This window comes from Pygocentrus nattereri, chromosome 20, assembly GCF_015220715.1.
Source record: "Pygocentrus nattereri isolate fPygNat1 chromosome 20, fPygNat1.pri, whole genome shotgun sequence".
Lineage (NCBI taxonomy): Eukaryota > Metazoa > Chordata > Actinopteri > Characiformes > Serrasalmidae > Pygocentrus > Pygocentrus nattereri.
In genome coordinates, this window is record NC_051230.1 from 33,154,508 (window position 1) to 33,180,438 (window position 25,931).

Consider the following 25,931-nt stretch of genomic DNA (forward strand, 5'->3'; position numbering starts at 1 on the left):
TTCTTTACGCTCGGGTTTAGATTATATCCAACTCTGTTTTTCAGAACAGACTGCGCTGCATGTTTGTGGTTTCATGTGATAGTAACATTGTAATAAATGTGTAATACCACACTCTTACATTTAAAACGTCACCATCATTTCATCAGACAGGCACATATTGCACACATGTTTAGTTAATATAACAATTGTTATTAATTTAATTATTTTATCATCATTTAATCCAAATATTACATATACTTTGAAATTTAGCTGCGTTTGTATATTTTTATTTTTTTAAATATATATTTTCATTTTAAATGAATACTAGTTCCAAACAGTTAGGCTTCGTGGGAGTGTCAATAAATAAATAAATAAATAAATAAAGAGACAAATAAATAAAATCATCTCTCCTCGTGAACGCGGTGGTGATGGATATTACGGCTTTCTCAGCGAGTCCGATCGGCTTAGCTCACTGATAAGAACCGACTCTTTCAGCTTGAAGACGGCTCTTCAGTCACAACCGTTGTCATTTTCAATAAAACAGTGGTCTAGTTTTCAATTAAGTTATCTAATGCCAAAAAGAAAGAAAGAAAGAAAATTAAAGACAAGAAAAGAAATAAAAGATTCGGCTCCTTAACGCGAGTCGGCTCCTTACGTTAACCTAAAGCGCCGACCCAGAAAGATAATTCAAAGAGCCGATTCACGAGCCGACTCATCAGCAGAACGCGCACCTCTCCGAGCGGAAGTGCGCGATTCCTCTCAGGTCTGTGGGCCCGAACTCGTCGGGGATTTCTATGGTAAATAACTCGGTTTTTTACTGAATATAACAGCTTTGCTTCGCATCTAGAGAGATCTTTTCATCACTTTTAAGCGCGCTGTATTTGAATACGATCATCTTTTCGATAGTTCGGCCTTGAGAAAAGGTAGTTTGCCGTCAGTCTGTAGTTAGCTTAGCATAGTCGGTAAGTGAGCGCTAAGGGTGGGTTATAAACAGAGAAGTCGCTCAGTGACTCTGTAGATTTCAGGTGTTAAACATTCAAATCACACATCTAACTTAGTTCACTACAGTCCGACCAAATGCGACGAGTGGGATTTTCGTGCTGCGCAGTCAGTCAGTTAACCGAGCTTAGCTAAGAGCTTAAGTGGGTTAGCCCGAGTGGAGCTCCTGACTTCAGTGTGTAGCTGGGTGGGGAGATGTAGAGTCAGATCTGTAGATCATCGAGGAATACATACATTAACTGGGCTGAACTCTTTTTAAATGCGTAAGAGATTTTAACACGGTTAGTTGAGTGAGCTGGTGGTTTTCCACGCCTTCTCTGCATCTGTGTTTAGTCCCTGTAAGGCTTTATTGCTTTTGGCCAGTTTTCCTAATAAGGTATAATTACCTGCTCTAAACGTGGGACATGGATAATAATAGTACTTTGATCAGCTGTCAACAACTAAGGATCCAGCAATGAAGACGTATGACACTCAGCAGGAAAAGCTTGACGATATGTGTTATATAACCATGTCTCTACAAAGAAAGATCAGAGATGTGCTGTTTTCTGTGGTTCTCCATGAAAATGTGAAGGCTGAATAATATGTGCCTTTAAACTTTGGTGCTGGTGTAGATGTTTGAGAGAACCTTGAATGCTTACAAACCAGCAGATTCTTGACCGAAGCCCAGATGACCAAACTGAAGCGCTTCTTTTGCACATATTGGAAGAACCATTTAATTGGAAAGGATTAGACTTGGAACAGAGGACAGGCAGAAACGAGATGGGAAGACACAACCAGAGGAATCATGAACAAGCCATTTAAAAAGCCTGAAGACCCAAATGTAAGACACAATGTTCTGGAGGAACAGTAACCAAATGGTCATGAGGAGTTGAAACCAACTTAATCATAATGATAATAATCCAAGTAACACAGTCTTTTAAAGGTCTGAGGTCTTCCTGAGGTTTTTTCTGTGTTTGTGTTGTCCGCCCATCTCGGTGTCTGATGTTTTTAGATACAGTCTGATCACCCATTGTGAGCTAAGTTTATAGCTGGGCTTTTCTTATTAGTCATGACTTTTCCATCTCACTCGCCTTGCTTTGTGTGGCAGGAAGAGATGTCAGGAGAAAGCGTGGTGAGCTCAGCCGTGCCGGCGGCTACAACAAGGACCACCTCCTTCAAGGGTTCCAGCCCCAGCTCGAAGTATGTGAAGCTGAACGTAGGAGGGGCTCTCTACTACACTACCATGCAGACGCTCACCAAGCAGGACACCATGCTGAAGGCCATGTTCAGCGGCCGCATGGAGGTCCTCACAGACAGCGAAGGTGAGAACCTGTGACTCATAACCACTTTTGGCATCTGACTCTGGATCTGAACTTGCTTTCTTATTACGTCCCGTATTTTCAGGCCGAGTTCCAGTATAGCAAAATGTCTAGATCAGGGGTCGGTAGGGCCAGAATTCAGCACAGTTTGCGTTTTTTCCAGCTCCGATACACATAAATATACTTTTTAGTAGCTTTAGGTTTAGTAGTGGTGTTTGAACAGGGAAATCACCACACTGTGCTCCAGTAATCGAGGCCCTTGGCCTGATCAGTTTAAACAGGCCAACTGCCTTTTAACACTGCCTGGAGGTTGTGATTGGCAAATTGGAGGTTCATTTAACTGGACTGCAATGCTAGTGGTGATTGATCACTGGAAATCCTTCTTAATCTGGGCATAGGTCTAGTCTGGAACATGAAACTGACCCTAAATGCAGTTTATAAATTGATCACTTAGTTAAACGCATACAGAAAGAGTTTATACTCCCACCTCTACTATGATATGTTAATAATGCTTACCAATCAGCACTTTGCCTGCAGATATGGAGCTCGGCGTGTTAAAAAATGATACCTGTCATTACTTTGTCACTACAAAGTCACAGCATTTGCTGTATTGCCTCCTGTAGGCTGGATCCTGATCGACAGGTGTGGGAAGCACTTCGGGACCATCCTCAACTACCTGCGGGACGGCGTGGTGCCTCTTCCAGAGAGCCGGCGTGAGACAGAGGAGCTGCTGGCCGAAGCAAAGTACTACCTGGTGCAGGGCCTGGTGGACGAGTGCCAGGCTGCTCTGCAGGTACTACTCACCTGTAAATATCTGTCCAGCACAGCTAGAGATCACCTGCATGTACCAGGGGTCGTCAGTTCCACTCCTAGAAAGCGACACAGTCCAGCACAATTTGTCTTCTGATTTATTAACACACCTGATTCGACTAATCGGTGAATTGCGAGAGGACGTTCCCCAATCTGGGCCCTCCAGGGCTTGAGTTGATGACCGCTGATGTCTATTGTGTACAGCTTACTGTGCAGTAACACAGGCACAGTAACACATCTGTCAGTTTAGGTGTGTCAGTGTTTCTTACTCGTTTATGTGCTTATTGAAAAATGTTAAATCTTTTTTCCCCACCAGAACAAAGATGCCTATGAACCCTTCTGTAAAGTGCCCTTGGTGACATCGTCTAAGGAAGAGCAGAGACTTATTGCCACGTCCAATAAGGTAGCGCAGCATTGTAAACCACTGTATTAGGAGTACTTTTGTCAAGTCTTGGAGTCATTTTAGTCATTTCGAGTGATTTTTAGTTGATGTTTAATGCTTGCGATTGCAACATATATTGTAGCTTCATGCACACAACCTATAAGCCTTTATAAAATTGATCTCTCTCTCTCCACAGCCTACTGTCAAACTACTGTACAACAGAAGCAACAATAAATACTCCTATACCAGGTGAGCACGATCTAGATCTACATTTGAACGAGGATTCGTCAGTGATTATTAGAGCAAGAGCAGTAATTTAGTGTGGTGAACCCTTTAAAAAGGGGTTCCTAGGTCAGCTCTCCTATTATAATAAAAACGTGCCACTGCGTTTTGCACGTCCTAAATCTGCCCTAAAGTCTTAAATGCAGGCTGGGTTTTCTGTGGAAGCTCAGCATCAATCTAACATTAAACCACAACCTCTCTTTAAACCTCTCTCTGTACAGTAACTCCGATGACAACATGCTGAAGAACATTGAGCTGTTCGACAAGCTGTCTCTGCGATTTAACGGACGCGTCCTCTTCATCAAAGATGTTATCGGCGACGAGATCTGCTGCTGGTCCTTTTACGGCCAGGGCCGGAAGATAGCCGAGGTGTGCTGCACCTCCATCGTCTACGCTACTGAGAAGAAACAAACTAAGGTAACCAGCAGAAAATCCTACACTGACATGATCCACACTTCAGTCTAATAGATGCCGAAATCTGGATCCTCACAAAAATATTTTCTGAAAATCAGCGGCTCTGAGAGGCTTAATTCAGGTACTCTGCATGGTTTTATGTTTCACTTGCTCTGAGACAACCAGTCCAGCCAATAAGCTGATGAGCAAACCTTTCCAGAGTTTTCAGGGCAGGGGGGCTCCAGGACTAGGGGTAAAGAGGAAGTACTGGGCTTCAGAATATGAAGCATTCAAGCACATTGTTGCTCTTATATCTCAGAAATAGCAGTTTTACAGGAGAAGGAAAAAAATGTTCTAAACTTTAATGTCTGTTGATGTAAGCAGGTCATTTTAGCTCCATTCATCATGACACAACATAAAAGTAGAGTTACTACTAAATTAACTAAATTCTTGCCAAGTGTCCAAGTGTTGATCCCTGTTTTCTCAGGTTGAGTTCCCTGAGGCGCGCATCTATGAGGAGACGCTGAACATCCTGCTGTACGAGTCTCAGGACGGCCGCGGTCCAGACAACGCGCTGCTGGAGGCCACCGGGGGCGCCGCGGGACGCTCGCACCACCTGGACGAGGACGAAGAGCGCGAGCGCATCGAGAGAGTTCGCCGAATCCACATCAAACGATGTGGACCCGACGACCGCACGCACCACCACCAGTGACCTCGACTACCCTGTTTAAACTTCAGCCCCTGACCCTGTGCCTTAAAGACCACCAGCGCTTCAGTTATTCCTCCCATCCATCCACATCCACAAACTACAACCGTACACGCGGCGCTGGAGAGTGACAGGAGGACACAAGTTCAAAAATACTCCAAGTCTCGCCCTCAAGCTATACGTGGCTGTAACGCCAAATCCTTTGGGCTCCTCTTTAGCGTCCTTTGTCAGTGCTTCCTCCATATTTTCTTTAGGGATCATTGTTGTTTAAGATGGAGATGATCTCTTATCTTAGGTTTGGGAAGAAGTTGCCAGGTTCTCTAACTGAGGTTTCGGGAATTCAGAAAGAGAACGTTTAGGATTCTCTCAATAATCGAACATTCAGTCTCAAAAATGTGGACCTGATCTATTTAGTGCTTGACCAGAGACATTCCCTTTGTGTTTGGCCCCAATCTTGTGCTTTGTTCAGTGAATGTAGCTCATTTCCATACAGAAAGATTAGTACCTGAGCCTTAAGGCTCCCCAGAAACAGAGCTGTGAGCACTTTTGGGCTTGTTGGCTGTTTCTGAACATGGGAAGCCGCTTTGTTGTTTAAAGGTTGTTGACGCCGTATCAAAAGCTGGCGAGCTGCTGATTTGGGCTCCTCACTGGGGCTTTAAAGTGGACAGTGTTATCATTTGGCAGGTTTTGGCATGTTCTGTGTTGTGTCTAATGACAGGATCTTGTGTGAGGTTTGGGGTATGTGTGAAAAGACTGTAGGGCCAATAGAGTGTGTGTGTGTGTGTGGTGTGTGTGTGTGTGTGTGTGCGCGCGCGCCTTCGTTTGTTGGTGTTGTCTTAACTGCTCAGACTGAAAGCTGGTTTGTTTGTCATGTTTATTAGGAGTCTCACTGTGTTTGTGCGTCTTGCTCATACCGATGGACAGTTGTTGAGAGATTTGGTTTACTTGGATGGAAAGTTTACCTGGTTTATGGTTTTTGAGAAAAGCGATTTGAGTGGCGTTCCTGCTTCAGCCACCAGAGGGCAGCGTTGCGCTCCTCTACATGAGAAATGGCTCATATCAGAGATGTCAGCGCAGTGTCTCTCGGACGCAGAGCTGCAAGATTACGAGATGAAGACGCGTCGCGTTTCACCACATGATGTTTAATTAATCGCAGGCGGGTAACGCTGTCGCTCCGCGGGTCTGCCTGGTGATTATGTTGGGGGTGGAAACTGAGACGGCGGCTTGTACGTGGCTGATTTAGTAACAAAGGTAAAGGATTAGGAGGGAACCAGATACTGCAGGCTGTGCTGAAGGAGCGCTTCCTCAGAGCAGGAGGCAGGGAGGAGGTTCGTCTGCCACGTTTAGAGCGCAGGCCTGTGATGCGTTGACAGATCCACATTCCTCGCGGATCAGGCGGATCAGAGTAAAGGCGCTGATCCAGAACCAGCCCGTGCTCCATCTGTAATTCCAGTCATTACAGCGAGACGAGACGAGCGAAGCTGATTCAGACCAGCACTTTCACTCCGCGCAGTTCAGTAAATGCAAATTTAGCTCCTCTTCATCACATACTGTCACTTTTTGTCACTAGTTTTATTAAAGACATATTTAGAAACGAGTAATACAATCTGTACAGATGTGCACTTGATTAAAAGTTTTACATACTCTTATATTTATACACACCTAAATAAAGATTTCTACAGATTTCGTAGATCAAACGTTGCTGTTTTCTGTCCTTTATTTCTGTGTTTTTCAGTATAAAACTTTATTGTACATATGGCCTTTTATTACAGGTTCAGCAAATAGAACAGATACAAATATGAAAATAAAATGGAAAGTTGCTGATTATGTTTAGCTTTAATCTGATATCAGATGTGCTCGGCATGGTGGGCAGCTGCGCGTCCCCTTGTGTTCACGGTGTGCGAGAATGAGAGTAAAAGCATCGTCCAGGCAGGTGAGCTACGTTAGTCGGGGTAAGGCAGTGCTGAGTGGAGCAGAGGCGTTTCAGGCTGAAGTGAAGGGAAGTGAAGGTTCTCCCCACTTAACCCAGCTGTAGTTGATCAGCCAGACGCTGAAGTTTCAGCACTGGAGCTACGCGGCTGATGGAGCTACGCGGCTGATGGAGCTAGCGAGCAGGGGGAGCCCCGATCATGGATTTTAAAAATCTTTACAGCCAAATTAGCTGAAGGCTGATTTTGGGCTGAATGAGCCCATTTCTAGAATGTTCTGGGGGTCTGCGTCGGTGGGGGTGGGCAAAAACTTCGCAGTACTTCATGAGACTTTCACAATACGTGACGTGCATGATGATATGTAATTTTTCTGAGATTTAATAAGTTAACAGAACCAGCAGCGCCACTTATAAAAACACTCAAATAACTTCTATAAACAACTACAGCGATTTTTATTGGTGTTCGTTTTGTTTTACATACTGCACTAAATGCACTTAAACCTGCTTAATTATCCTCATTTCGTCCTGAAATGAGGTCAGTCAGTTTTCTAAGTACTGACCACATCCACGGTGGTCAGGAAAGTGTGTTGTGACAGAATTGATGACGATACCAGTGAGAAATTGTCGTATTGCCCACCCCTGGTCTGATTCGGGATAGAAACAATGTTACTGGCTTTCTAATAATTAATAATACTCGACTTTATCGTTATTAAATGATCTCTTGTTGAATAACACGACTCAAGGGAAGTGCTGGGCTGAAAGCAGTGCTACAGCGTTCTGGTGCAGCAGCAGCAGCAGCAGCGCTCGGTTCCAGCGCCGGTGCAGCCTTTGCTGGTTTGATGTGAAGGGGAAATTGTGTAAATTCGGTTTTTATCACTGAACTATTCTTTGAATCTGAAATGACTGGACTGAAGGCTTGCCTGTCAAGACCTATCAGAGGCGAGTAGGTATGGATGTGGAGGTGGTCAGCTCTGTGTGGGTGAGAGGTCAGCGGTCACATCTTCCTCCTGGCTCAGTTCATCGGGTCCTCGTCCGCGGTGTGACCTGGGAATCAGATGACCGATGACTTATGACTGGCACAGCAAACAGAGCAGCCGCAACATTAGATCAGTCCACGTTACTCGTCTGCTTCAGCTCCCGGCACACGAGAGCCGGGCGGACGAGCTCAGCACCAGCTGGGCCAGAATAAATATGAAGCCTGGATGACGGATAAACGTCGGGGCTAGGTATAAAACCACTGTATACTTTTAAAATGTTCTGCTTGATGGTATTGACTGTGCTATGAGGGGTCCTGACTGTTTCTTTATCTCATAGACCTTCTTGGTTTTGAAATGAACCTCTAAGATGTGCGATCACCCCCAAGGGTTCTGTGCCCGGTCTATGTAATTCTGGATATTCTTGTAAGGATGTAGTTTTTGACTCACCACCGTCAGATGGCCGTTCTTGCCCTTGTACACCAGGGGTTCCTGCCCAGTGCTGAAGTCCACAAAGTTCTCCTTTCCTCCCTGGATTTCAAACTTTATACTTGAAGAAGATCAGACAGTAATCCGTTAATTACAGGCCATATAGTCATCATCATATCATAATACAAACCAGGGTATCCAAACTAACACCACTGAAACTTAGAGGAGGGATCTATTAGCAGAAAAGTAATATAGTATATAAAACCATTCGGTTGGCTGTGATCTGCAACTTCACCACTAGATGCCACTAAAACTTACACACTGCTTCTGTAAAAAATGGAAAAACTGCATCAATTCCACTGATTTTCCTACATTTGTGCACCATCAGATGGTTTCACACTATTTCACCATCATCAACATTCCACATAAAACTGGAAGAAGCCAACTGAGTCCGTTCTTCTAGAATAAAGTCCTTCACATCAAAGCTCTCTGAACAACTTTCTTTACATCTCAGCCATTTGACTGTAAAGAAAACATGAAAAACCGGTGGATTTCCACTCGAAGCTGAGAGTTCACAGTATAGCTAGTGTAACTATCGCCTGCTAAGATTACTAGAGGTCGAAAACTATAAAGCGACATCACTTAAACTCCTTAAACCTCACTGTTTTTAGGTATTCAGCACATCTGTCAATCATGTGAACTACATAATTATCATTATTATTAGTATTATTATTATTATTATCCCATCATAAATCATAAGTCAAATGCTCTTGGCTATGTTTAGAGCAAAAACAGATTTGCAGACGAATCTTTTTGCCCCATTATTCATTTTTTTTATATTTGAGGTCTTTGCTTAAAAACACAAGAACTTTTAGTCTAGAAAGCCTAATTAACCCAAAAGACGGCACATTTGAAATGTTTCATGTTCTGATTTTACAAGCTGATCGAACCAAATGGCTAAAAAGTGAGTTATTATACCAGATATTTATCACAGTTTCAGTCTTTTGGTCACGATTGATTTCTAATAAAACACCTGAAAACCCAGAATTCCGTTTTTGATGCATCTTAATTTCAGGTGATCACGTTTCTGCCTGTTGTTCTTTCAGTGTATAGCTGTACAGAACGGTACCACTTTAAACGGATCACGTGTTCTGTGAAGCTGCTCCTCATCTCACTGCGGGTGGTTGTTGGGAATGAATGGGTTAATGGCCACTATCTTCTGAATGATCTTCTGAAGCTCTGCTAATCTGCACAACAGCTGCACTGTTCAGGTACACCAGCCGTTTCACATCAGACAGGGAGTGATGTCAGGCTCTTACCTTCCCTGAAGCACTTTGATGGCGTTCTGCTTGTTTGCGAGAACGCTCAGTTTGGTCAAAAACTCATAGAGGTGGTCACACTGGAGCAGGAGGTCCCCCTGATGAAGGAGGATTCATTCACTGGTATCAGTTCCAGCATCATTCGTTTCCAAATGACTGACAATCAATAACATTTCATGTCCTTTAAAATCTCAACCAGTAAATTCAAAACGAATCTAATTTTTGTCCTTTAGACTAAACGTCTCTTGTGGCCTTGAAGCCGTCAGGACCTTTTGTTTGTGGTCATCATTAGCGACGTGGAGGATCATCATAGTGTCGCCCAGATTACTGACAGAAACACCTGCGGATACAACAGAACAGCTTCAGCCTCTTACAGCAGAAAACAGTGATACAATCTGGACACGTCAGCAAAAATATTCAACCCTGTCAAAATATGTCCTTCAGTAATAATGGAGATAGGCTAGCTGACCACCAGCCTGTTGCTTTAAAGGGCCCAAATGGTGGAAAACCAAATATTCCTCTCTTTTGTGGACTAAAATAATTTGATGTATTATGAAACCATTGCAAAAGTTTGAAACCTCCCGTTCACTCAGGCCATTCAGACTTTATATAGATGCTAAACTGCCAAAGCATCCCCCTTTTTAACTTATTGTTTTTGTAATGTCATTAAAAACCAACATATTTACATATTTTCATCCATTCGGTCTACATCGGTTTAGCCACGCCCACTCACATTGAAGCTATAAGGAGTGTTTCAGTCTGGATGCTTTCTGAATGAGGCGCAATACAAGGTAGCCAATCAGAGTTCATTTAGACTTAAAGGTGCAGTAAAAAAAACTAAAAAATTTAATTATGGCCAGTTTTGGTATGTAAAAAACATTAAAAATGAGCCTCAAGGAAAAAATATAAATAAATCATTGCTGTTACACAAAAACATATGAATGTCCATTTTTGCTGTTTTTGCTTTTTTACACAATCCATTTACTTCACGATGAATGGACCAACAGAAATGGTCCAAAATGACTGAAAAAATCAAGTTACATTAACTTCTATTATAAATGAAGATTGTTTTCCTCTCCTATAAAGTTACCATTTGGAGAGGTTTTGTTCCGACAGCAACAGAATAAACAAAAAAAAGCAGGATATGGGCCCTTTAAAATGTTTCTTTAAGCTGTCCAAAGCCAAGTACCATAGATTCGGCCTCTTTAGACTCTCTAGACCAGCTTTAATCTCAGCCCAGAAAACCAGGCCTGAATATATTAAACACGCACTTCAGCTTAGACGAGGCAAAGTGTCCGGTAGCCACCTTTGAGTGAGACGTAGTCCGCTCTCTGTTTGATCTTGGCCTCTTCTACAAGATAGGCTGCAGACTGGGTCAGGATCAGCTGCCTTGGTCTAGGCTTAAACCCGTTCCGATCATACTTCACCACAGGAACACTGTACTAGAGAGAGAGAGAGTCAGAGAGAGAGGGTGAGAGAACGCCAGGCAAACGGTGATAAAGAGACAGACCAGATAGGAGAAGCTGGGATTCGTCTTTAAGCACTTCTGTGTCATTGATCTGAAGTGATGCCGAAGGCGACGTTATCGTGAGCTGGACTCGTCTTTGTGACGTACCTTGATGCGCTCGTGGCGTATCGTCTGCAGGACGCGCACGTTAATGTCCTGCTCACCTGCTCAGCGCACAGAGTGGACACAACACAGTATTCAAAGAGAACAGTGGAGTTAGTAGTGATGGAGGCATTAGAAACCAAAGTGCCCAGAAATAAAGCTCATGATCATCTGCACAGTGGGCCAAACAATGGACTGGAGTTCTACTACAGATGGTGTTAGTAATGGTGGAGAAGACGGAGAGGATATAGTGCACTGACTGATTCTGGTGTCCTGGAAAGGCACAGCGACACTCTGAGGGTAGCTGTCCTTCTTCCCCTTAAAGATGGCACTGGTGATGACCTTCATCTGCATCTACAGACAGAGTCGTCTCAACGTTATTATATTATTATTATATTAACATTAAACACCTCATCAAGATGTGTGCCTGAAAACAATTAACAAGAAGCAGAGCAGGGGGGGTAATAGTGTGTGATGACGCCATGCGCTGGTTTTCTGGACAACGTTCAGTTCAGTCTGAGACCTTCATGGTTTTTCTGGGTGGTCATGGACTACATGTAATCTAGACTAGGTATCAGGATGTACTGATCAGAATGAGTAGAACACCTTTAGAAATAATCTTATGTTTTTTAAAATCACTATTTAAAGATTGCATTTTTGATTAGGCAACTTCAGTAAGTCAGGCTGTTCCTTCTTTATATGCAAATTAATCAATTAAGAGCCCAGATTAGCCAGTTAAATCAGAATCAGTGCCAAAGAGTCATTTTAGAATAATGATCTTAAATTGTTAGTTGCGTTATTAGTAATCGATGGACGTCTCGAGAGGACATGAGGTAGTTATTATTTTCTGGACTGTTGTCTTGAGATCACTACTCATTTATCTTGTGGTCTCAAGATGGCAAATGTTTTCTTGAAATAACAATGAATTAACTTGTAATCAAGATAAATGTCTTCTCAAGATCACAACTCAACATGTTTTTTTCTCAAAATCACCACTTATCTGTCTCTCAATGTCAAGACAACAAATGTTTTCTTAAGATCACAACTTATTTGTCTGGTGATCTCAAGATAACAAATGTTTTCTCGAGATCACCACTTATTTGGCTTGTGATCTCAAGACAATAAATGCTTTTTTTCTCAAGATCACTACTTATTTGTCTTGCGATGTCAAGACAACAAATTTGTCTCTTGGTCTCAAGATTCCAAATGTTGTAAGTTGGGCTCTCAAGTTGTTTTCTTAAAATAGCTTGATAATATTGATCATCTTGAGTTTACAAAAGAAAAAAGCTGTGATCTGAAGAAAACAACTTCTGTTATATTGAGACCACAAGAAAATTAAGTTGTGATGTCAAGGTAATAATCCAGAAAGTCATAACTATCTCATGGCTTCTCTGGACTTCCATCAGTGCTGAATGACATTTCCAAATAATCTGTCTGTGCTAAATTAGCTCTGAGACCGTGACTTAATCTCATATCAGTCTCTAAGACTCAGTTCTGAGTGCCGAGTCTTGGCATAACGTTTAGCCTCGAGTCGGGTTTAATCTGTATGTAAACACCTTGAAGGGATACCTCATCCAAAAGACATGTTAACGTGATGCCCTTTAAAGCACATCAAGTACAGCATCCGCACAGAATCCAGAGAGCGGGTGGAGATGAGGTGATGGTACCTGAGCTTTCTTCTGGGGTGTGATGCCTCGTACGTACTTCCTCACCAACCACCGCGAATGCAGCTGCCTCAGAATCTCCGACGTCTGTGAGAAAAAGAGCCAAGTTCTCTAAAGTTCTCCGATCTCAGAGGGCAGTTTAGAGTAGCTCAGTGTCTGATTCAACTCAACAGGTCCTAAAGCTCTTATCAGACGGTGAGGTGTGTGAGAGCAGGGAAAACACTAAGCTGTGCAGAACAGAAGACCAGGAGTATCATAAATATCAGCTTGTGTGCAAAATCTGTTCCGTTTTAAACCAGCTAGACTCAACTAAACAGCATCTGTCAGAGACTCGATTTAGAAACAGCTCCTGTAAATATGTCAGTACCTCTTTCATCACTGGTGGAGGGGTGAGCCACGTCGTTTTGTCTAAAACCGTCTTGGGTAGATTGCCTTTCAGCCTGTTGAGGTAGCTCTGTCTGACGAAGGCCAGGTATTCAGAGTTGTCGGTAGTTTTCGCCTGACCTCGCGTCATATACCCTTTAATAAATCTGCGAACAACAGAAATGAAAGCACATTCAACTTATTTCACACTCCTATTAGATGTGCCACACTTTGATCCTGGAGCCTGATACTCACAGATGAGTCTGACTATGATTGAAGATACAATACAGAGCAATAGTATGTAATCAAAGACTAATAACTGAATGAATATACTGTTATAAACATGATATAAAAGTGTGAACATCAGTGGAATACTTTGGGAAAAACTGCTAATCTAGATGCTCCAACTAGTTGACTGCCTTAAAATAATCCTGAAACGAATCATTTGCTTCCATGCTTTTGGTGCAGTGTCTCGTTTGGGTCCCTCCATGTAAACAGACTTTCCTTAATGTTTATTCCTGTGGGCTTCTCTGTCCTCAAGGCCTTAGTCCACTTACTTTTTGATGACTTTGACGGCCCAGGCTCGCCTCTCTCTCTCCTTCCGAGCCTGAACTCCTCTCCAGCACGTCTCGATTTTAGTAGCTGGCAGGAAGAAGATTCAGCCCATTCTGAGCTACAGCTACACCCTCCTTACAGAGTTTTTACTTCAAACATTTAGATGAAGTGTGGATCCAAACGATCTGCGACTCACCTGCTTCCTTCTGCTTTTTAAACTCTCCTTTAGCTCGATAGCCCTTGTACTTGGCTTGTATCCTCGTAGCTGCAACACAGGTGTCACTATGTTACTGACATGCAGTTCAGACTAACTCAAACCCTTAATAAAGGAAATGAACAGACCTGTAAAATATCCAAGGCTTTCTTTTAACGCTTGTATTTCAGGAGTACGTAAAGAATATCTGGACTATATTTAAAGATCTGAACAGGACGTCTAATATATACCAAATAAAAGCAATCAGTAAAGTAATCAAATAATTAGTCAAGCGGCTTTTCTTTACTGACCCAACTCATGTTTACAGATCTCAAAGGCGTCCTCGGTGGCGAACAGCGTCCTGGCATAGCGAATGAATATCTTTGTCCTGCAAACAAGACCAAGAGGAATAAAGTTACTAAAAAGGTTAATTAGAAACTCACGATGTGCACAAAAACACCCACCATCATTTTCCATTAAGAAACATGAGTGCGTGTTACCTGCCCATTTTGTACTCATCAGGCTGGTAGCCCAGGTGCTTCACCAGTGTCTCCACCCCGTCCGCAGCCACCCCTCGCCAGTGAGGCCACGTATCAGGACACAAAGGCTTGTACCTGACCGACATCGCAGGGTTTATGCAGGAGAGTTAGTTGTGACTGGACTAATCCACAGTATTCACTATTACTCTAAAATGTGAAAATAGTCAAAATAATGGGAAAAACGGCTATGTCCAAACTTTTGACTGGAACTATGTACGGAACCACTGTGTTGTTGCCAAGTGGGTATAAAATTGGCATGATACTACATAAACATGATGTGAGAACGAAAGTACTTTAGAGTGTCCGAGGTTCTCCAGAGTCAGACTACCTCTTCAGAAACTCCTCGTATCTCCTCCGATATGCAAAACCAGCCCGTCGAACCCTCAGATGTTCTATCAGGCCCAAGTACTTCACCTGGTGCCTCACTAGGACATCATCAAACTTGCCTAAAGGAGAGACATGGAGAACACTAGTGCTAATCAGAGGTGAATGTACGTCTTACATTTCCATCCTTTAGGAAAATATAAAAGCATTTAGAAAGGGAAAAACCCTTTTAGGTCTGTCTTACCTGACTGCTTGTTGTCGTTGGACTTGAGGCAGCGCACGTACCAGGCCTCCTTAGCCATGAGGATCTCCGTCAGCTCCAGCAGACTGTTCTTAAACTGAGTCGCCACCTGAATGACCATTCGGATAGACAGCAGATTGACCCAGGTCACTTTGCTCCAGTTCAGTTGGCCTCAGGTTGGCTTAGCTCAGTGGTGTCTAGCTACAGAGGGAACCAGACCTCCACCTCTAAAAGCTCCCTCACAGAAAGTTATTACACGGAACGCTTATGAATTCACGGCCTGATGACTGTCCCTTTATTTTATGATGGGTCTGAGAAAAGCTATTTTTAAAAGCCATTCATGGTGGAGGGATGCATGCAGGGTGTTGTGAGACAAAATATCTCCTTTTTTTTTTCTCAGATTTATCACCCCCCATCTCCCCATCATCAAAAGTCCATGTAGACCCCTGGTTCCTATCACCACTGTAAAGAAATCGTGAGTCATTATGTCTCTAAAATTAACCACTGTATATCACATTAATTTATTCACATCTCCACAACTGAAATTTCCCTCAGGCCTTTAAAATGCAGCTAAAATCGAATCCTCTAATATCTAATAATCTAAGTTTACAATTTACAAGCTTACATCATGCAGTAATCAGTGGTAGTGATGTGTCAGAGCAAAGCCTCATCCTTACTGATTGCTACTGTATGTGTGTCAATTACAGGTTTGTGATTGGTCATTTCTCCTTCATCACACCAATCAGAGCCTCACCGTCTCTGGCCTTCTCCTGCTGTCCACCTCATCACACAAGAAACACTGCCGTATTATAGAGTTCTTAGACTGCCGCATCGCCTGGTGGACACACACACACACACACACACACACACACACATATAGAGATGATCTTGTCAGTCCGATTCGATGCTCTCGGCTCCTGTATAATTTACACTAAGTCCACCGCAGGGTAAATAATTAAGGACCGCTCTGGGCCGAGTCGTCCTGCTTTCTCCCGGCCTCGGCGTAATCCCTCAGCTTCAGTCCACTCACCTCTTTGATGTGCCTGTACAATAGGTCATTGTTTTTGTCAATGAAGCCTGCCAAAAAGTGAGAAGAGACAAAGCTGTTTAGGGCTAAAGCGGTCAAAGCGTCCCAGGGTGAGAGCGCTGACCTATGATCAGCTTCTCCACTTCATACAAATATATTCATCCACTCATTACTGACAAAAGATGTTCTCAGATCAGCTCTTCCTTAAAGATTTACGCAGCAGGATTAAGTCAGGGTGCCTTTGTAAGCAGTACTTGCAAGTTACAACACGTAGACCATGAGATAAATTCATATATTACGCTTCCTTATGTCAACAAATCCAGTTTAGTCTTGTGAATTTAATATATTAATATATTAATATTAAGTCATATGTTTATCTGAGTGCCAACCACAGGAGCAAAACACCAAAACAAACAAACAAAATAGTTTAGCAGCAGAAATGTGAGTGGTGCTCATGTTTACAACTAGAAGATATGTATTCAAGTCTAGGGCTAATAGCCAAGTGTTTACTGTGGTGTTTATTAATATTTACTATAACGTTCCTCACCCACAACACAGTAGGTCACCTCGCCGGCGTAATGGAGCAGTCGGAAGTCGCCCCGGTCCAGAGTCTTACGGGTCTTCTTGTCAGCCAGTTTGTGTCTGCATTCAGTTTGAGAATTACAGGTGTTAGACATGCATCACATCAGTGTTTATAACTCTAATCTAACAATGATATTTAACCCCTTAAAATCACAGATTAAAATTACATCCTAAGGCTATTTATTAGTAACCACCTGGACTACAATACGAATAAACTGATGTGCAGGAGAGATGAATGAAAGCCTGGACTGACTAACAGGTCCTGGACATTTAGGGGGTTAACTATAATACACTGCAAATATCAGAAGCAACAAAAAGCATGTTTTCACTTTATATAATCATATTTTACTCATAGCTCAAGGAAATGAGTGCAAATATTCCATCTATACTTTCAATTTAATACCATATTTGTGTCTGTAAGTGATAAAGAGGATATTTTATTATGATCTAAATTTGATGAAAAGACTTGAAGTCTCCAGGAAAAAACATCACAGTGCGATTTCTGTCACTGTTTAACATCAATTTAACAGAAGAAGGTCTAAAGTGCAGATTTCAATCCGTTGGTATAGAATGTAACCCGAATATGACTAAAGCACTATGCAATTAATTATGCAATTACATAGTTTAGCAAAACAACATTAACTCTATTAGGGTAGATCAGGCCTCTGCAGGGCAGCAGGGTTGCTGCTGATTCAAATCATGGACGCTGTCTCTTCATCTGGAAATGTACCCACCTAGTGCCCATGTGTTCTGGGACACAGCCAGTCACCAGGTAACTTTAAATACGTGCTGAGCCTGGATAAAGGGTGAGCAAGGCAGTATCACAGCCTGCCAGTCTTTCAGACCTAACAGGGTGTCAGTCAGCAGGAGCTTTAACAGGGATAACAGAGACTGACTGGGGGGTGAATGCTTCAGTTTCAGAAACAGCAGGACTTGGCAAATGCTCAGGTTGCACGTCACACAGTGCTACTTCAGCTGCTCCTGAGATAAATCCTAAGCCAACCAAGGGAAATTAGATCAATTATTCCCAAATTTCAATGCTTCCAGATACACATATGCTGTCCATTTTACTAGAAACTTTACTTCCCTGTACTTCTATTCACTGGCCACTTTATTAGAAACACCTACCTTTTACTTCTACTAACTGGCCACTTTATTAGAAACACCTACCTTGTACTTCTACTAACTGGCCACTTTATTAGAAACACCTACCTTGTACTTCTACTAACTGGCCACTTTATTAGAAACACCTGCTTTCTGCTTCCACTTACTGGCCACTTTATTAGAAACACCTACCTTGAACTTCCACTAACTGGCCACTTTATTAGAAACACCTGCCTTGTACTTCCACTCATAGGTCACATTATTAGAAATCCTTACAAAATAGCTCCATTATGTAGGTGTACAGTTACAGACTGTAGTTCATCTGTTGCTGCAGTTTATCAAAACCATTTACCTCATTCATCATGAATCATGAAAGTTTCATTTCATTCATCAGCTGGTACTTACACACATCAGTATCACCGCTCTGTTTTCAGAAACTGACCACAGATGAAATACTAGTGGATGACTAACTCAAACTGTACATCAACAGATGGTTTGATGTTCATGTCCAAATGTGTCCAGATGTCCATATAATCTCCACAGAAAAGCATAAATCAATAAAGTGGGATGCTCTGAAGTCTAAGGTCAATGTCAACCGTTGAGCATTGGGCTGTGGAGCTGTGGAGCTGCGTTCTCTGGAGTGATGGAGCCAATTCCTTTGGGATGAGGTGGAGCAGTCCAGAACTGACCATCCAACACCAGTACCTGACCCCACTAACTCTCTCAAATGACAGTAATGTTCTAACATCTAGACTATTAATAACATTAATTATAAAAGCATCAGATGTTTTGACCAGTTCTGCCTTTTTGTAGTTGAGTTTGTTAAAATGAAGTTGTAGGGAGAAAGTTGTGGTTCTGTGTTCTTTGTTTTTAAACTCACGTGACAAAGTGAGGATGGTTCCCCATTTTCTCCTCCAGTTTCTCCAGAAATGTGAGATCGGTGGCATCACCTGGTCTCAAGCACTCCTCATCCTAACCACACATACGCTAGATTAAACACCTGAACAGTGGCCCTGTTACAGCATATTCAGCAATGTCTTTCTGTCCTCGGCCAAGACGTTTTCGGCATTGTGTGCACCCGATACAACTCATACACAGTCTGAGGACCACAGTAGTGCTATCACATGGCCACAGTAAGTTCTTAAAGTGGCTTTTTGGCAGGCAGAGAGATCAGATCACTGAACTGAAATGGCACATCAGTAGCTTCAGATAAAGGTGGCCACAGTTTAGTGACAGCTAACAATGAAGAGAAATCAGAAGTTTGCATACCAGCACTGAGATGATGCCTCTGTATTTCTCCTCCACCAGGTCACAGATGATCTTGTTATTGAAGAACTGCACTGGTTCCCACTGACACACAGAAGGTGAACAAATAGTCTCAGATTACTATGTAGATTTGCTTTATCATCACAGCATCATTATAAGAGTAACTTTTCAGGTCAAAGTATGGTGATAATATAAAGTGAAGACACACTAGGCCTAAACTTCCACCCCAAATATGAAGACAAGTCATCATATGGCTTACCCCAGTGCTTTCTATATTAAAGGTACAATAAGGAGTTGGCCTCTGCATTAAAGGTACAATATGGAGTTGTGCATTTTATCCAAAGTCCTGTGCAGCGAAGGGACAATTAGGAGTTGTGTGTCTTAACCAATGCCTTTGCAATTAAAGGTGCAATAAAGAGTTATGTGCCTAACCCCAATGGCTTTTACATTTAAGGCCGAATTAGAGGTTGCATGTCATACCCCAGTGCCTTCTGAATTAAAGGTACAACAAAGAGTTGTAAGTTTAACCCAAATGCTCTGTATATATAAACTTAGAACAAGAGTTTGCATGTCTTACCCCAATGCCTTCTGAATTAAAGGTACGATAAAGAGTTGTGTAGCTAACCCCAGTGCCCTCTACATTAAACACAGAATAAGAGGTTGCATGCCTTTCCCCAGGCGTGTCAAACTCAAACACTACAAGGGCCATATTATAAAATCTCAACAAATCTGTGGGCCAGCTGTGTTTATTTTATTTTTACTTTACATTTTGCCACGACCCCAGGCGTCCAAAAAAGAGGGAAAAATAGGCAATGAATACTTTAACAATTATAAAATAATTTTTAATAAATCAAACTGCTCTATATAAAAGAATAAACTGCACTTGCTGCAGATAACTTTTAAACCTCTTTGAATGCTCCCAGTATTTTTTTAAAACTGCCCATTCGCTTAAACTGCACATCTGACTTTTTTTTTTGTGGGTGTGGGAGCACACATTGCATAGCAGTGCATGCTGGGAACTGTAGTGCAGCTCATGGTGAAATTTGGCTGATGTTTAGACAATTAAAGCACTTTTGAAAGCCAATTAAGATTGTGTCACGGGCCTGACTTGGCCCTTGGGCCTTGTATTAGGCACATAGGCCCCCAATTCCCTCTGTATTAAAGGTGTGATAAGTAGTTGTGTGCCTCACCTCAATGCCCTCAGCCTCATACTCCTCCTGCTCCGCCTTGAGAGTGAGCTGGATAAACAGCTGCTGGAGCTTCTCGTTGCAGTAATTAATGCAAAACTGCTCAAAACTGAACACCAACAAACACAGCAATGAATCAGGCAGTCAAAATCACAGAGACACAGCAAATATGGGTATCTGCTCAGCGCACATCCTCACACGCCTTATCGTTTATCCACGAGATCTTATCTGACACGATGTAAAGCAATATCTACTGCACTATATACACGTTGAGCAACAGTGTCCTCAGTTACGAGGGTGCAAGGATCACATACTTCATTAGGCGTGCATCCCTGTATCAGCTATCAGAGCGAGGCGCTAATTGGAACGCACGGCTCCTGAATTAGTACGTTAGGAGTTAATAATGTACAGCGCTGTGGAAAATGTTCCTCAGGTTCATAGCTTAGAACGGAGGTCTTCTGAGGTAGCTATGGTGACAGCCTATATTTCCACGATGACCCATAGATCAGTTTTGTTGTTTAACATGACCAAAGGACACACAGAGAGTGGACACCTTGCCTCAAACATGTACCTGTTCACATAGAAGACCTCGAACCCATAGATGTCAAGCAGCCCAATGACTGTCTTTCTGGTGGAGTCCTAAAAATCAGAAATGAAGCACAGTGATAAGATTTAATGCGTCGTATATTACTGCAGTAGTTTCTCCGACTGTGTCAGACTAAATCCACGATGAAAATTGAATGAAATAAATTCAACCTGGGTGTGAGCACCGGGTCCTCAAGAGCTCATTTTCTCTTTTTTTATTTCTATTTTCTATCAAAGCTCATTTTCCTATGATGGTAGTTTCTCTTTTATTTCCTGACCTGATTCTCCAGCGACTCGTTGATGCGGTTGACCAGCCAGGTGAAGGTGCGTCCATAAATGGCTTTGGCCAATGCATCTCTGACATAGACGGCATGGTCCACCATGAAGGGGCACATCACCTGAAAGCCCAGGTCAGAGTTAGACAACATTAAACTGCTGCTGTGCTCTGTTCACCATTGTTTTGTTTTAATAAGATGCAGTCATGTGAATGGAAGCACTTGAAGCAGCTTCAAATCCTAACACCTTGAGCCTGGTTACATGGACCTGATTAAATGTGGTCTTCGACTAAATTGAACTGCCACTGAAAACCACTGTAAATTCCCTTTAGTCTAGGCTTTGGCGTAATTTGGGTCTGTTCATTGTAAAATGGTCAGCGGTGTGAAAAATGACATCATCTGCTTTGCTCACTTTTTTTAAGGGTGCCAATAATTTTGCAACCTGCCTGTGGAAGCAAGAACTCTGATCTTGATCACTTCCTCTGTGTTTGCCATCAGCTTACAATGAATGTCTCAAAGATGTTTCATCAGCCTTGTTTGCCTGTGTTACCTCATCTGTCTTGGCCTCGATCTTCCTGTAGCTCAGAGCCTCCTGAAGAACCTGAACATGGACCCCAATCAGCTGCACAGGAAGCAGAGTCATTGAGTTTGAGTGACAATGTGTGTGATAACTCCCTTAAAAACACCTCTAGCTGAACAACCTACAAGATCACAGGTGTAAAATTTAGAAGGGCTACTTTCACAGGCAAACTAGTTTTGGAGATCATGACTGTCAGGCTGGTGGGATGGCAGAGTATGTGATGTCACACCTTTGATACCCAGCGCAGTTCTGCATTGGAGTTCAGGACAGCGTAGCCTTTCGTATCTCCGTCAAAATGGACATTCCCCAGGTGCAGTACACTCGCAATGACCCCAAACAGGTGCTACGGAAAAAGCAGGTGAGTGATCAGTTAAGCGTCACCGTTAAATAACTACACAAAAGTGCTCATCTCCATAGGGTGATGTGGCCACAAATAAATAATATAGAGGCCACATATCAATGCATTAAGGCAATGGATTAATATATTGAGGCCACAAATTAATATATTGAGGGCATTAATTAATCTGTTGAAGCCACAGTTATATATCATGACCACAAATGAATATATTGAGGTTACAAATAATTGTAATGAGGCCACTAATTTCTATACCAAGGCCACAAATTAATATACTGAGGTAATAAATTACTATATTAAGGCCACAAATTACTTTAGTGAGGATATGCATTACTATATTGAGGCCACAAATAAATATATTGAGGCCACAAATGAATATACTGACACCTTATATTCCTATAATGAAGCCACAAATTACTATATTAAAGCTACAAATTACTATATTGAGGCCACAAATTAATATATTGAGGCTAAACATCAATACATTGAGGCCACAAGTTATAGGTAACTTAACATGTGGCCTCAATATATTAATTTGCAGCCTATTCAAAATAATCGCCAATCACCTCAGGAGATCCATACAATTTAACTGAAATCAATTCATTTTCATTTGTGTGACAGCATCGCCAAAGGAAGAACCACTGAGAGGAACCAAGACTCAAAAGGAGAACCTTCCTAATACTGCAAGTCTGATCTTACTGTTTCTGTGTGCTGACCTCAATGTCACTCTCATCAAAGTGGATGACTGAGAGGGCGTTTTTGACCGTTTTCCAGTCGTTCTTGTCATTGATGGAGCTCACATTGGCACATTCACCCTGCAGAGGTACAGCAAGAACACAAACCTCAGAAACATGACAGACTGCGAAGCTTCCATCTCATATATAAACCTGCCTTTTTATTTCCATAGTACTATATTAACACGATCTGCTGCAATCTGGAAGACTAACTAAAAACTGGCCCCAACACGTTCTAGCACGTTCCCTCGTGGCCAGCTGAAGTTGAAATAAGATCTGGCCGCCGTACCCCCACCAGGTAATTATAGTGCTGCGTGTCTCTCTCCAGGCCCAGCTGCCTCAGCAGGTCCTCCTCTCCTCCCTCCACCAGCTGATAGAAGATGTGAAAGTTCCTCTCGCCATGGTTCTGATGGACCACCCGGGACTTCTCCAGCAGATAGCTGAGGATGTGGCCCCCAACAGCATCTCCCTATGAGACAGAATGGCGGAGCTGGAACTTAAAGCTGGCCAAAAATGGTCCAACAATATCGAGCACTGCATAAAACATCACCCTCAGCAATAATCAGGCTAAAAGTAAAAGTCCTAGAAGTGCAATGTTTGCTACACTAAGGTCTTGATTAAAAGAGCTAATCAGCAGTGCTTAGCCACCAGAAAACCTCTATTTAGAAACAGGTCTTAAGACGATTTTAACAAAAAATAAAGACGGAACATAAAAATGGTGAAATTGATGTCATTTTTAAAAAACAGTTAAAACAGCACATTAAAAACCGTTCTAACCTGTCTGTCAAACTGGATGTCCATGTACTTTCCGAAGCGGCTGGAGTTGTCATTCTTCAGTGTTTTGGCATTTCCAAAGGCCTGATCGGAAAACAAAGTCACCTTTATCACTCATCTCATGAATTATCCACAAATGCTGGTCAAGGGGTTTGTCTTTCAGGTCTTTTTCCTGCACTAACACAGCAAATTCAACTCGTCAACAACTCATTTATCATATATTTAACTCATCATTTACTGTACAAGTCTGTCAAAGTACAGCAGCGAAGGGGGCGCACAATTTTTTTTCTAAATGTCTGCATAATATTAGTTGTTCAGAGTGGTTTTGTGTGAAATGCAGAGTCAGGGTTGTTCACAGTGGCGGTGATAGGAACCAGACGTCCACCTCTAAGCTCCCTCACAGACAGTTCTAACATGAAAAGATAGTAAATGACACTGCCTGATGACTGAGACACTGGTTTACGATAGTTTGAGATGAGATTATTTTGACCTAAGAATTATTTTAAATCCATAAATGGTGGAAGGACACATGCAGTGTGTTAAAATAATATTTTCGTAAATACTAAAATGATATAAAAATACGTAAAACTACGTTATTTTCCATCATCAACGTTCTATATAAAACTCAGAAGACTTGTAGTCATGTCACAATCAACCATCTCACACCAAACTGCCCTGAATGACTGTGTTTACATCTCAAACACTGAACTACGCAGACATTTTGAAAAATCAGTGAAATTATCCTCTAAAATGAAAACATAATTAACTTCTGACCTCCAGGACAGGGTTGGACATGAGCATGCGGTCTCGGACGGTGTCCAGCAGGGCGCTGCTGGGGCAGCTAACAGCGTAATACTGCAGGATCTTCTTAGAGGCCTCGGTTTTCCCCGCCCCGCTCTCTCCAGAGATCAGGATGAAGTGGTTGTTACCCTCTGTTAGCATGGTGTGGTAGGCATTATCAGCCAGTGCATAACTGGAGTGTAAGGAAAACACACACATCACAGATCTGAGGAGTCAAGGAATGTTTTTTCGGTTCTCAAGCACCAAAGGGTTCTTTATTAAAGGCACCATGAGGTCCATGAGTTCTATATAGAACCACTTCGTGATTAAATGGCTCTTCGCACGGTGAAATGGTTCTTCAGATTGATTGAGAATGTGCTGTACATGGTTCTACATAGAACCTTTTTGTCCTATATAGCACTGAAAAGGGTTCTGTTACAAGCTTGTCATCATAACAATGAAAGAAAGTGTAGTGGGTAACACCTCTGCCTTCTACACTGTAGACTGGGGTTCAATCCCCACCTGGACAAACACTCTACACTATACCAATAAGAGTCCTTGGGCAAGACTCCCAACACCACCTTCACCTACCAGTGTAACAATAATCAAATTATAAGTTGCTCTGGATAAAAGTGTCTGCTAAATACCGTAAGTGTCAATGACCGCAAACAAACACAAATAGACTCACATGTGAGGTGGAAGCTCATAGAAATTGACCCCCATGTAAAGGTCCATGTGTTTCTTGTTGTAGATATCCAGCTCTTTGTAGGGGTTGACTGAGATCAGAAGGGTCCCAATATAGGTCTTCAATGAGATGTGAATACAATGAAAAGATTACCATCAAGCTGTTCTTCAGCCTGTTCTATCTCAGTTATTTAACAGATTGGGTGGCTGATTTATATTTATTCCCCGTCATGCAAATCTAAGTCAATCTGCCTCTCCTGTTCACCATCAGTATCTGCTTAGGGACGTCAGGACCTCACTCACATATATCAGGTCCTCTGAGAAGCGCTTCTTCAGATTGTCCAGGAAGGCTGTTTCACTGTTGTGGGCGTCCAGCAGCACGAAGTCCTGGATGCCGACTCTGTCTCTGGCAGTCAGCGCCCCCTCCAGGTCCAGGTGACCCAGCTTACCTTTTCCTTTCTGCCAAGTAGAGAAGGACATTGCTTAGCAAGACTGAAGATGATTGGCTCATGCGTTGTGTGCCTGAATGTGATTGGTTCACACCAGGATTCTACCACTGAACCAGCTTAGATTACCTAATATGGGCCTGACACCAGCATGTCCTTTCACAAATGGAACTGTAGTCATCTGACAGGCTCAAGAACATCAAACAAAATGTGACATAATTGGAGAACCCTTGGTTACAATTCATAAAATGGTTCTAGATAGCACAAAATGGTTCTAGATAGCACCAAAAGTTTTTCTCCTATTGTTAAAAGCTTGAGATCATAACAATAGCAGAACCACATACAACACATTCTCCAACAATCCAAAGAACCGTTTCACCATGCAAAGAACCATTTAAGCATGCAAATGGTTCTTGGCGTGTTTGTGGTTCTATATAGAGCCACTGTCTTTACTAAAGAATCCTTGAAGAGCCATCTTTTTTTAGGAGTGATGATTCCAGGGAAAACCATTAATTGGCATACATTCTGGTTCTTCAAGGGTTCTGCAGTCAAGGCAGTGGTCGTAT

The 25,931-nt window shown here is 42.3% G+C and overlaps 2 protein-coding genes across 2 annotated transcripts; one reads left to right on the forward strand and one right to left on the reverse strand.

Annotated features, from left to right (window-relative positions):
* The first annotated feature begins 686 nt into the window (after nt 1-686).
* kctd10 (potassium channel tetramerization domain containing 10) lies at nt 687-6,549 on the forward strand. Its single transcript, XM_017684204.2, has 7 exons — nt 687-776; nt 2,066-2,279; nt 2,900-3,069; nt 3,403-3,489; nt 3,665-3,717; nt 3,972-4,167; nt 4,631-6,549. Exons 1-7 carry the CDS (start codon nt 774-776, stop codon nt 4,853-4,855), a joined length of 948 nt encoding a protein of 315 aa, XP_017539693.1. The 5' UTR covers nt 687-773; the 3' UTR covers nt 4,856-6,549.
* Nucleotides 6,550-7,612: 1,063 nt separating this feature from the next.
* On the reverse strand, nt 7,613-25,399 carry myo1ha (myosin IHa). Its single transcript, XM_017684186.2, has 31 exons — nt 25,223-25,399; nt 24,924-25,039; nt 24,230-24,428; nt 23,459-23,539; nt 22,971-23,150; nt 22,664-22,762; nt 21,822-21,935; nt 21,563-21,634; nt 21,016-21,135; nt 20,724-20,791; nt 20,156-20,261; nt 18,969-19,049; nt 18,580-18,671; nt 16,561-16,655; nt 16,017-16,063; nt 15,741-15,821; nt 14,990-15,095; nt 14,750-14,867; nt 14,383-14,496; nt 14,194-14,270; nt 13,886-13,954; nt 13,692-13,776; nt 13,139-13,301; nt 12,775-12,858; nt 11,368-11,461; nt 11,114-11,169; nt 10,805-10,940; nt 9,768-9,838; nt 9,499-9,596; nt 8,201-8,300; nt 7,613-7,820 (listed from the first exon to the last, which is right to left on the reverse strand). Exons 1-31 carry the CDS (start codon nt 25,397-25,399, stop codon nt 7,794-7,796), a joined length of 3,126 nt encoding a protein of 1,041 aa, XP_017539675.2. The 3' UTR covers nt 7,613-7,793.
* Between the last annotated feature and the right edge of the window lie 532 nt (nt 25,400-25,931).

What these genes read in the sequence shown, in the direction of transcription:
- kctd10 (XM_017684204.2), top strand. An exon ending in AGTGCCAGGCTGCTCTGCAG is followed by an intron (nt 3,070 to 3,402) that starts GTACTACTCACC and finishes TTTCCCCACCAG; the next exon opens with AACAAAGATGCCTATGAACC. An exon ending in CTGAGAAGAAACAAACTAAG is followed by an intron (nt 4,168 to 4,630) that starts GTAACCAGCAGA and finishes CTGTTTTCTCAG; the next exon opens with GTTGAGTTCCCTGAGGCGCG.
- myo1ha (XM_017684186.2), bottom strand. Translation starts at nt 25,399, where the DNA reads ATGTCCTTCTCTACTTGGCAGAAAGGAAAAGGTAAGCTGGGTCACCTG. An exon ending in AACCATCCTCACTTTGTCAC is followed by an intron (nt 16,656 to 18,579) that starts GTGAGTTTAAAA and finishes AACTGAATGCAG; the next exon opens with ACACAAACTGGCTGACAAGA. An exon ending in TTTCCAGGACACCAGAATCA is followed by an intron (nt 11,170 to 11,367) that starts GTCAGTGCACTA and finishes TGCGCTGAGCAG; the next exon opens with GTGAGCAGGACATTAACGTG.